Raw genomic sequence first — 12,542 nt, 5'->3', positions numbered from 1 at the left:
AAATATAGATTGCTGGGAATCATCTAAAATTAATAATCTGCCTTCCAGTAATTGAAAGTGAAATATAAAACTTACTGGGAAAATGAGACAAAATTTTATTCACTTGAAACTCCATTATAAGAAATGATTTTATTTTTTAGAAGCACTTTTTTTTTTTTTTACTATATTCCAGCTGATTTTTAACTCAAACTGCAGCATCTTTCTAATTCATCATGTAAACTCTGTCGTAGTTATTTGGTCCATTTATAACTTCTCCATGTTTCTGTGTGTAAGTAATTCCACCAATGAGTCATGGGCAAGAAACATGAGCATCAAGACTGTTAGCCGATGAATGAACACATTTGAAAAATTAATTTCAAGCCCTCTAAAGATCTCAGCATTTTAAGAAGTGAATTTTGCCTACATTGAAGTTTTCTGATAATGTGATTGAACATATATGTGTGTGTGTGTGTGTTTGTGTGTGTAATGCTCATATATTCAAATAGGGGTATTTCAAAGCAGCCATAACACAAGAATTGTAATTCTATCTTATAATATTGTTAGAATCTAAATTGGGCCCAAAAAGAATTAGCAGTCTAGAGTACACATCATTTTCTTCTTAGAAAGCAACCACTTTCGCTTTAGTAACATAGAAATATTTGTAGTTGATGGGTTTTTTTTTACATCTATATTATAAAGCCAATAAATATAGAATGTCATAGGTACAACTCTGGCCTGGCACAATCCAGAAGATACTATGAATGTTGAAATATACGTGAATAGTGCCCTGCAGAGTTATGCAGTGTGATGGCCCTAGACAGGCCATAGCAACTTGTAGCGTTTCACTAGCTATAAATTAGCAATTAGCAAAGACATTATACCTTTTTAAGCTAAAAAGCTCATAATAGTTATAATTTTGTCTGGACTTTGTTTTCAACAGATCCCAATAGATGAGAATTGAATGAAGTGAATATCAAAGCCAATAGTATGTCATTACTGATATTGCAGGCCTTACAATTGCAAATATCAGCAGAAAAACTTACTAGCAACCTTTGGATATGTAAGCCTTTCTCTTGGGTATAGCTCATGCTTCCTATATTGTAGCTTTGTCTCTGAGAGTGTGTGATCTTATGAATGCCAGAAGTATATGCAAAAAGCATTGTAATAGTAAAAACAGTTTTATCTTGAAACAGTGATTCAAGTAATTATTTATTTCTTGGAAAACTTTAGTTTCTTAGTATGTTTAACTATAGCATTTTAAGTGCCTTGCTTTTATCTCAAATAATTATTAAAGTTTCAATATAAATAACTTAATTAATTTAATGTAAGATTGTGGTTTGGAGCAGAGGATAAAATCTGTGATGTAAGAGCAGCATCTTACATCCTAATCATTTTCTATACAAAATGCCTACAAATAGAATATTTGATTTTTAATTGAAAACACTATGGTATGTTTCTGTGGTACAGGGAACCATTTTCAAGGTAGCACAACATAGCAACCTTTCCCTGTTTTTCCCTTAATATCTCTATTCTAGTGAAACTGAAAAGTGTATGTGCCCAGGAAACACTGTATAATACACAGGACTCAGTGCCCTAGCACATGTTGTTCCCTTTGCCCGTAATACCTTCATCTCCATTCTGCCACTTCAGAGCCCGGCCCTTGCAGCAGAACCCAGCTCTGATACCCTCTTTTCATGGAGCTTCCTTGATTTCCTCAATCTGAAGAGATTTACCTCTCTCCTGATTCTCATATTCTTTGTTTCTTGGTACCTCCCATTTTATAATTCTGCCTTCTGCTTTGGATTATAGTTATTTGTATGCTTGTCTTTTCTTCCAACCACCATTCTGGCAAGTAGGGGTCTTTGTTTTTAATCGTTTACAATATCTAGCCCATGGCAGGTACTAAATAATTTTTTGCAGAATAAATCATCAGGTTTCCCCTTTGTTAGGTTAGCCTGTTTTATGGTCATTCATTTGACATATGTTTTATTTTGCATTTTAGTATATTGGGTTTTCCTGAAAATTAGCTGACCTTTGCTATTTCCCTTATAACACTGCTTAACACATTGAAATCTAAGGTCTCAGGAAAAAAACAGATGCCAGTAGTTTTAATTATGCACTTTCTTTAATTAAGGGAACTGTTCTAATTACTTTTTAAAATGCAAAAAAGCTTGGTTCTATTGGTAAATAGATAGGTAAGTACTTTCTCCAGGGCCATTGTCTTTCCCCAGTCACTTTGTGAGTTTGTCCTTCGACTGTTTTTTCCATGCAAAGTGAGCACAGTTTAATGTCCTCATTCAAGATTCTAGCCATGTCTCTGAAGTCCAAATTAGAAATAAGGTAAAAATCAGGCAGTGCGCAGTGGCTCTCGCCTGTAATCCCAGCACTTTGGGAGGCCGAGGCGGGTGGATCACGAGGTCAGGAGATAGAGACCAGCCTGGCCAACAGAGTGAAACCCCGTCTCTACTAAAATACAAAAAAATTAGCCGGGCATGGTAGCACATGCCTGTAGTCCCAGCTACTCAGGAGGTTCAGCCTTGAACCCGGGAGGTGGAGGTTGCAGTGAGGCTGAGATTGCACCACTGCACTCCAGCCTGGCAACAGAGCGAGGCTCCGTCTCAAAAAGAAAAGAAAAGAAAAGAAATAAGTAAGGTAAAAATCAGAAATGAGAGCACAGTGAAGTTTAGAAGTTTTTGGGTTACATTTTTGTTTTTGAAGCACTAAGTTATCTCATTCTTTATCTTTTTTGTTTGCAACAATGGGGTTCTAAGAAATTCAGAGGATTTGAGAAAGTGAAGAGCTTTAGCAACAAAGGTTATTAATGGAAGAAAACATTCCAAGTTGTCATTTCCTATCAAAGCTGTTCTTCTATCAGTGGGTGGTCAGGTAATTACCAGAGTGGCCTTCAGAGAAGAACCTATATGCTGATGAATTCTTATGTGAAGGTCAGTGTAGTGGTTTGGGCGACTCTTTCTAATTCTGGCAATTCTTGTGAAGAGGTTTCTTTGGTCACTGCCAGTTAGGGGCACAGCAGCACTTTAGGAGGGGAAGCAGAATGCAAGCCATTACTGCTAGACAAGCATGTGTCTGCTAATTACTCATTGGGTGTAAAGTAAGTCAGCTTGGCCAACCTAGTCTCTTAGAAGTGTCACAAGAGCCATTGTTGATGGGCTTGACGTGTGTTGCCTAGTTCATGGGTTTTCTGGCTCCTGTCCTTGTTTCTTTCACTCCTCAATTAAGAAGATTCCTAGATAATGAAGTCAGGTTACTCTTTTGCTACTTAACAGTGTCTCAGTTTCACTTGAAGATTTGCCCAGCATTTAGAAACTGTTGACACTGCCTCAGACACAGTACTAGGGATAGCAAAGTGCCACTACTAAGAATACCACAGGAGAATGGGAAAGATGCCAAATATAAGGAAGTGGCACTTGCCATTCTGTCTTTATTTCACAGTCTTCCACTCCATTTTTCCCAAACAACAGTCAATAAAAGCTAAAAAGCCTTGTTGCACTTCTCTCCCTGACCCTGAACTCGAAGCAGAAGTGGATCATGGCTATGGAGAGGTTTTTCCATCTTGGCCAGTGAAGTGTCACTTAGCTGGATCCTCATCCCAAGTGTTAATTGACGCTGTTAACTTTCGGCACCGATGCCAAGAAATAGTAATGAGGAAATGACACTGTTTATCTTGTACTTGGAGGTTTTATTTAGAGAACCATATGTTTCTTTAGCCAAAGGGTACTAAAGTAACGCTGCACTATTTAGTGTACTGTGAAAGATGAGTTTTTAGCAGGTCTTATGATACATTGTAGAAATTGTTGTATATTTAAAAAGTTGAACAACTTTTTTTTGTTTTTTGTTTTTTGTTTTTTTTGAGATGGAGTCTCATTCTGTTGCCCAGGCCAGAGTGCAGTGGCACAATCAGGGCTCACTATAGCCTCGACTTCCCAGGCTCAAGTGATCCACCCACCTCCTCCCCACAAGAAGTTGGGACTACAGGCATGTGCCACCATGTTCAGCTTATTTTTTTGAATTTTGGTAGAAACAAGGTCTCGTGATGTTGCCTAGGCTGATCCCAAACTCCTAAGCTCAAGCGATACTCCTTCCTGGGCCTCCCAAAGTGCTGGGCTTACAGGCACTGCACCTGGCCTAAAAGTGGAACTTTCTTTACTCAACAGAAGGATCAGACCTGGTGTTTAATATTAGCATATTTCCCATGAATTAAGTACGTATTTCCTACTCATAGAAATTTCTATAGGATTAAGTTATAATCCTTCTCTGAGTCATTAAAAGCAGCATGCTATCTTTGTGTATATTTTTTACTTCTAATAAAATTATAACATTAACTTAGTGTAGGTATGTATATGTATAATGTGGGTATATAATTAAATAGGGATATGCATGTAAGCATTTTATATCTACCATGGCTTCTCCACCCACCTGTGTGGCTTTTTATAAGTTATTTAACTTCTCTATTCCCAGTTTCCCGTTCGTAAAGTGCTGGCCAATAATGCCTATTTCATAGGATATTATAAGGATTAAATGAGCTAAAATACGTAATGCATTTAGAATTGTGCCTGAAACAGTAAGCTCAGTAATATTAATCATTATTATATTATTATATTACATTATCAATTTTTAATTTTTATTTGCATATTTTCTTAACGTATAACTACCAAACTATATTAGTTGGATTCAAACATTCTTGGTTGGTAATAAATAAAGGCCCTAAAATAATGTTACACTTTTCTCCCCACGTGATTATTTTTTTTTCCAACTTGACAGAGAACAACATGAGAAGTCCTTGAGCAAACCAAGTAAGAGCAATGCCAAGTCAATGAAGATCTAAAAAGATATGTGTGAAAAGATATTCAGGAAGTTAAGGACCATGTATAGTCAGTACAAGGCTATAGACCTTGGGTGATCTGGGTTATATGCTAGGGAAATCACTAATATGTCCAAAACCTATCCTTAGATTACACTACTACCAAAGCAATATTTTTTTCCCCAGCCACCTCCCGCCCCACAAGAAATAACACAGCAGAATCAAGGTACACTGAAAAACAGACTATGGCATGAATCTATCACCAAGCTTCCATTTAAATGGGAGAGCAAATATATAGATATGATGTTTAACTCACTGCATGACCCTTAACACTTGTGACTATATCATCTATAATATTTGGCATGAATAAATTCATCATCATCATTTATAAGCTTAGGATAAAGTAGGCCTATCGCCCACCAAGATCTGGAAGTAATGCTGGCATTGAAGTGGTGCTCACCATCACCAGTTCTGCTGAACTAGCTAAGGCTGGATGTCTGAAGATAGCAAAGCAACATGTCCTGGTAAGCTGGAGTGAAACAAGCAGGAAAGTCAGAAGAAACACTTCAACAACACACAATAATCAATCTTAGATGGCTTAGTCTAATCATGGCACGTCAGAAGAGTGCTTTGTCTCTAGTAGTTAGTAGTGAAATGATTCCACTTAAGCAAAGGGCAGAAGGAGGATTGATAATAACCAAGGCTTCAAGAAATCAATGATATTATTATAAAAGGGACTTTATTATAGTCATACTCTCCACTAATGATTTTACCAGAAGAATCATATATTCTTTCTGCTGCCTTCCTTTCTGTGTCATCTCTTTTCTCTCATATTCAATCCAACAAACATGTAATAAATAGCTGTTGCAGAAGTCTTCCCCATTTGGAATTTGTGTGTATCATCAGGCCTCTGCTTGAGAATCTCACCTCAGTGGTGACCTCCTCTACATAACTACACATCTAGTTTCCTTAACCTCATGTTGATGATGTTCCACCAAGAGGCCTATGTAAGCACTTCTCCAGCCATGGCCCTCACTGTTCCGGCACTCTAGCGTCAGTACTTTCCTTAGGCCTGCATCCTCCAACTAGAAACGTACTCTTCGCTACCAGTGTACATGCATCCCTTTCCTCAAATCTCAAATCAAAAGTTACCCATTGTAGGAAGTCTTCATTAATACCACTCCCCTCTGGTCCATTTTTTTGTTGTCCTGTATCTCCCATAGCATGCATCTTTCACTGTTTTAGCTCACCCTTGTATATGGATAGCTCTCCATTGAACTTCTTACCTCATGTATGTGTGAAACCTCATTCGACCCTAAAGACAGAGACCCATTCTGTCTGTCCACTATCGCTTCCAACTACCTACCTACACATACACTTATCACCTGTATTCTGCTTGTTGAGGAGAATGAGTGGAAAGGTTCATTTAATCCTCTTCAAACACATACAAGTATATAAAGAAAACTGATGGTTTTTAAAGTTATTATTTCTTTAGAAATCCTCTAACAAAAGTTCATCTTGTTTTGCATAAGATTTGTCATCCATTTCACTTTATAACTAAGCTAATATACCATTTATGTTTAGTTTTGTTTCTTTTCACTAAATACATGTTTATGTTTTTTCAGAGTCTTTTCAAAATTCAATTCAAGTGAATATACTTAGATTCTTTTGTTAATGTATATATTAATACTAGATGTCAGTAAGAGAAAAGCCTTGTTGTTTAGGCAGAGGAAAATTTTCCAAATGTCAGTAAGTTGATTAAATGTTTTCAAGGCTTGTTGTAATTTGTTTTTGTGTTTTGTCTGGCTCTTTCTTTTTCCTTTTGATCTAGTACTGAAGTTAGAGTTCTACATATGCTTTGTGTATAAATGAATTTAACACTAACCACTTAGACTTCAGAATCACATCTGAGATCAGAAACAAGGGTTTGTTCCTACCTCCTTTGTGCCTTATATTATCTGTTCTTGTAACTGGAATCATCAAAATGGTACATGAAGTGCATATAGAGCTTCCCAAAAAATTCAGTGTCATTTTCACTCAGTAGCACCTATTAACATGTTTTGTCACACCCGTTGGTCTCAGAGCAGAGCCCAGAAGAAAGTAGACACGTGGCAAACAGGATTTTAGTTGAAGGGAAATGACTGTGGAAGGTCATACCCACAGGCATGGGTAGGACACTCAAAGCCGCTGCTGCCAGCCAATGTTTGAAAAGTAGCCCCAATGGGCAGTGGTGGGAGGGCACTGATGACAAAGCTCACCTTTGTCACAGTTTTGCCCTAATCCTTTTGTCCACTCATATAATGTCTGGTTTTTTAAAGATGCAGGTCCTTTGTATTGTATAGGAGGTTTTGATATGCTACACCCTCTTAGGAACTGGTCTACCATTTCATGAAGTGCCAAAAACATAGTCAGGTACTGAGTTGTAAATGTCTGTGGTGCCTATGATCGAATGTATTTTTCTCCTGCATGATCATCCACTGTGGTGTTTGTAATTAGCAAAAAATGAGCCTGATTTGTTCTCCTTTGTAGAGCCAGGCCGAGGCCCACTACAAAGGAAGTAAACATGCCAAGAAGGTCAAAGCACTAGAGGCAACGAAAAATAAACCCAAAATGGTTCCTTCCAAGGACAGCGCAAAGGCTAATCCCAGCTGCTCCATCACTCCAATCACAGGCAACAACTCTGACAAATCAGGTCAATGACACTTTTTGTTCTTTACATTCTTTGTGTTTTTCCTGTTCCCCTGCCCTGACCCCGTTTTCCTGCCCTCAGTTGTTGCATGTTACTCTCCATGATTTGTTTTTGTGATATTAATATGTTTTCTTCACGGGAAGGATTATATGTTTGCACAGAATCTAAGCATTTGATATGTTTCCATTCCATGTTATTAAATATATACGTTTAAGTATATATGTGTATATGTAAATATATATATATATAAGTATATATGCATGAAAACAAGTAGAGACTACTTGATCACAATGTGTTCAGACTAAAATCAGGAAATGGATCTAAAATACTGAGTTTATTACTTCTTTGTATTTATTTTATGTGTGTTTTTTACTATAGACTTTTTTATTGAAGGACTCCTTAAACTTGTTTACTAATAGATATTTTTATGTTCTCTTACTGTAGTAAAAAGGAGTTGAGGAGCCAAAGGGGGGAACTTTCTGAGAGAGTGGCATTACTAAATGAATCTGGAAATGTGCTTAGTAATAAAAGATGATGCTTTTTGAAGATCTTCAGAGTTCCCCTCAGAGTTACAAATGGACTTACATATTTTAAGGGAATGATTTCCAACGTTACAAACTGATTAACAGAAGACCTTTATATATAAAATGGGTTACTAGGTGAAATGCCTCTGAAGAAGAGTCTATATTTCATAGTCCCAGTGAATCGGCAGAATTTCTGAGTAGGTTCATTCAGTAGAAAGAGAAAAAAATTCATTTTTGTAGCATAGATACCATGAAATTGGATGTTTAATAGGCTTCCACAATTCTCACATCTGCCCCTCTGGGCCCATGACGGATATGTCATCTTGTTTCAGTGACTCTTTGAGGAACAGTGTCTGTTAAAGGAGACTGAGAGAATATGTCCCTTTTTCTTATGTTTGATGTTCTCTTTAGGGGCCTCCCTCTTGTGGGAAACACACACATTTCTGATTCTTTTCTACTTCTCAAATCATTGGAGAATTTTAGAAGGAGACTTAAGACTGCTTTCCCATGGCTTTTGGAGATGATCAAATCCATTACTGTAAGAGGAAGGTTCAGAAAACCTGTTCAAACAAAGAGACTATGGAAAAGGGACCATTATTGATTAGGCCCTGTAGATGCTGGCTCCAAAAGCTCTTCAGCGTAGAAGGATTGAGCTAAGCTAAATTTGGTAATAAAGACTTTTTGTTCTTTGTACAATAGGATCACTAAATCATGTTATCTGATGAACAGATATAGTCATAAATGCCAGATTATTACATAGTATGTCTCCCTCTGTAAAGAACAAAACCTTCTGACATATATTATCTAATTAGTCTTTAATCAATATCTATCAGGTATAATATCAAATATTATCTCTATTTTTCAAAATTGCAAACTGGTGAGGTACACAATGTGGCAGTTATTTGCTGGAGGCTACCCAATGTTTGGAAGAGCAGGAGCCTGCTGACTTCTTCCCGGGTTTTGTTTAATGCAGGATATCACTGCCTCTATGGAATAATACTCTGCAAAAGGTTTTGTTATCTAAATTATGCTCTTTACCTTCCAGCAAAACATATAAGTAAAATGAAAAAACAATGAAGTTAGTGCCACTCTATTCTTTCAGCTAATAGAACAGTTGGTAGGTACCATACATGTTACAACGTTGCTACTGAGTGAGCTCAGTGTTCCACTTAAGTTATATTATTATTTGAAAATTGGGTTGGCTGTAGGGATAATAGTAAAAGTAATAAGCAGAAAATAGTGTCAAAATCAGAAATAGAGATGGAACAATCAGAGAAGAATCCATTTTTTTAAAAAGCAGATAATTAAAGGGAGAAGGAAAGGTGTGGAAGAAGAGAAAAAAATAGAAAAAAAAGTCAAAGATGAGGAGATAAAACCAAGGAAAGAGCAATACAGAAATAGAAAATCAAAATAAAGGGGCCTGGATTACAGTTACAGCATGCCTTATACCTATGAGATGACCAATTTCAATGAGTATATTTTGAAATAAAGTTTAAGGATTCAAGGCTTTCATTCCAATACTCAAATGTTAGCGGGTGCTCAGTAAAACAGACACTTTCTAAGCAGTTGTGTTTGCCTACAGAGCATTTGGAAAACACCAGGATAAAGCATACCAGTGGTGTGAACAAGGAACGAGAATTAAGATCTAAAACCCAGGAGAGAGGAAAACAAATCTCAACCACAGCATCTCTTCTTCAGTACATACGTGGTGGTCTTTCTTCCTGCATTCTCTGCTTCCTCTGCCACTCTTTTACCCACCTCCTAGTACCTGTAGTCTAACAGTACTGATGTCACTCACTTTGTGACTGTACAGATTTGGACTAGAAGTAATGGAAACCACCTATATTTGGAGGTTATCTCATTTTTCATGTTTCCTTACTCAAAATCTATATAAATTATTTGGTAACTCATCTGCTGGGCCATTACTTTTTGTTTCTCTGTGTTTGGTATAAGTATTAATACTAACAAAATATTGTATTTGTTCTATTATACTTATAAAAGCTACACCAAAGTCATTGAAAGATGGCACTTAAAAAAAAAAGGAGTGCATTTGCTAAATAGATACATGTTCTTTTGTCACCATAAACCATATGTCAGCGTCTAAGCAAGAATTCCCACATGAGTTTTATGGAATTTTCAAGTTGGAAAATAAAAAGCTTTGCCCAGATGGGAAATCTGGTCCAAACAACGTAATACCTAATGTATTGTTAATTGCCTGTTTCTAAATTCTTGAAAAGCTCCCACAGCTTTGTCAGAGTCATAGATTTTTGTTGATATCTGGCTTTCATTTCATTTAAAATCCTGTTTTAGAAAAACACAAGACACAAAAATCAGTGCTTCACAAAAGGTCTAGGTAAAATGTAAGGAGAAAGAAGGTGGGAAGAGGAATGGTGACTGTGATAATTGACTGAAATGTTTTATTTCAGACAATGTTGCTTTAAGGAGTCAGACAAAAATTAAAGTCACAGTGAAAATTCGTGACTCACTTGCAAATCTCATGGGACTGAAATTCCCCAGCATTGGTCTTTTTCTTCTGAATGAAGAGTTCCTGTCAAATGGGCTTAAGTAGTATCTGTGATTCTCAGATATTTAAATGAAAAGTGAAAATGTTACTCACGTGATATTTCAGCTGCCAGATTTCAACTATGCAGGCACTCGCAACATCCATAGGCTTGACTAATTCCATTTCCATTCTTGTGTTTTAGCATCAGTAGCTTAGCAGCAGAGTTTTGTTTACATTTTGAAAGAGAGGGAATAGCCAGGAGTTAACGGAGGGAGCTTCTGGGAGAGCAGCATTCTGGGAACATCCTTTAAGGCAAGGTGTGATTTCAGGGTATTCGACAAGAAACTTGTGACCCACAGATGAACTTTTTTATTTATTTATTTATTTTTTTGAGACAGAGTCTCGCTCTGTTGCCCAGGCTGGAGTGTAGTGGTGTCATCTTGGCTCACTGCAAACCCTACCTCCCACATTCAAGCAATTCTCATGCCTCAGCCTCCGAGGAGCTGGGATTACAGGTGCCCACCACTACGCCAGGCTAATTTTTGTATTTTTAGTAGAGTTGGGGTTTCACCATCTTGGCCAGGCTGGTCTTCAACTCCTGACCTCAAGTGATCCGCCTGCCACGGCCTCCTAAAGTGCTGGGATTACAGGTGTGTGCTACTGTGCCCAGCTGGTGAACTCTTTCTGCTCCTCGGGAGCACACATTATTTATTCTAAGAAGTGATCTAAAAGGCTTCCAAGAGCTAGGGAAGCCCTCTTACCTGCTATTTTGGCACTTGGCACAACCATTTTTCTCTTTTGTGTTACTTTTGGAGACATAATTTGGTTCATGTTGTATCCAGATCTGTATAATGCAAAGAGATTTGTTATAATGGAGCTATTGTGTATAAACATTTCAGGATATCATGGCAAGCTTTCTTTTTTTTCTCTCAGGTCAGTAAACAAAATGGGTTTAAACTATACTAGCATGAATTGCATTTATCATAAGAAGTTCTAACTACATGATTCAAAAAATTAGATATATTTCATTAAAGCTATTCTTCAGTTATGCAAAATAGCTGTCCATTCACTTTTTGGAAGTTGAGGTAGAGTTACATGTAAAATCCAAATAAATGGCTTTATAGTCTCCCAGGATTTGTCCTAACTTTTAATGACGCATCAGAGGAAGTTGGAAACATAATGGGAGGGAGGAAAAATGTGCTTTGGGAGAATTGGGGTCAAAACACAGCAAGCATTAGGCAGCTTCAGGAAGATGGCTAGAACATATTGGCCAGACACTCTACCCAAATTTCCCCCTGGAGTTCAAGTGTCATAATGCCATATGACAATACACTTCCCTGTGATAATATGCCCAATACATCAAATTGAAGGCTCTCTTGTGACAGCATTTAACAACTCATACCAGGTTAAAAAAATACAGAGCCTCCAGAAAAATCCTGTTTCTTAAAAATAATAAAATATTATGAGAGTCAACCTAATAGTCCATATGTCTGGGCTTTCGCATTGGATTTTTAAAAAAAATTAATTAGATATCAATATGAGGAAATGACATTTCTAGTTTAAAGTACATAAAGCTACTTAGAGCTAAACAGCCTTTAATCAGTTGCTGTCTAAACAGATGAATGCATATAGAATGATTCGAAATGCCATAGATGTATTTATAAATGCAATTAAGAGCAAAGATAATTGAGCCAGCATCTTCTGTTGAAATATAACAATAGAAACACCTTAAATTTGTTCAGCTTACAAGACGCAGTTACATATATGTTTTCACTTGACTCTCTTAACCCTTTGATAGATAGGGCTGAAATTAGTATCCATTGTTTGTTCTTCATGCAACGAACTTGATATCCATTTATTCACTCAACAAATATTGATTATCTATACTAAATAGCATAGTACATATGGGTGCAACAGTGAACAGAAGGACATTTGTCGCCCTCAAAAACTTTCAACCTAGTGATGTTTTTTGTTGTCATTGTTGGATATATCGGATTTAAAGAGAAATAATATGTAGTCATCACC

General features: G+C 36.9%; 1 protein-coding gene across 5 annotated transcripts in view; it reads left to right on the top strand.

Annotated features, from left to right (window-relative positions):
- Positions 1-12,542, top strand: part of ZNF385B (zinc finger protein 385B) — a 417,184-nt gene that overhangs the window by 368,246 nt on the left and 36,396 nt on the right. For all 5 annotated transcript variants that reach the window (XM_055380327.2, XM_031008822.3, XM_031008823.3 and 2 more), the window contains one exon: positions 7,331-7,493. In XM_055380327.2, coding sequence (XP_055236302.1) covers positions 7,331-7,493 — 163 coding nt within the window. The remainder of the gene's footprint in view (positions 1-7,330; positions 7,494-12,542) is intronic.

Source organism: Gorilla gorilla, chromosome 11, assembly GCF_029281585.2.
Source record: "Gorilla gorilla gorilla isolate KB3781 chromosome 11, NHGRI_mGorGor1-v2.1_pri, whole genome shotgun sequence".
In the NCBI taxonomy this organism is placed as follows: domain Eukaryota; kingdom Metazoa; phylum Chordata; class Mammalia; order Primates; family Hominidae; genus Gorilla; species Gorilla gorilla.
This window is presented reverse-complemented; position numbering and strand designations above follow the sequence as displayed.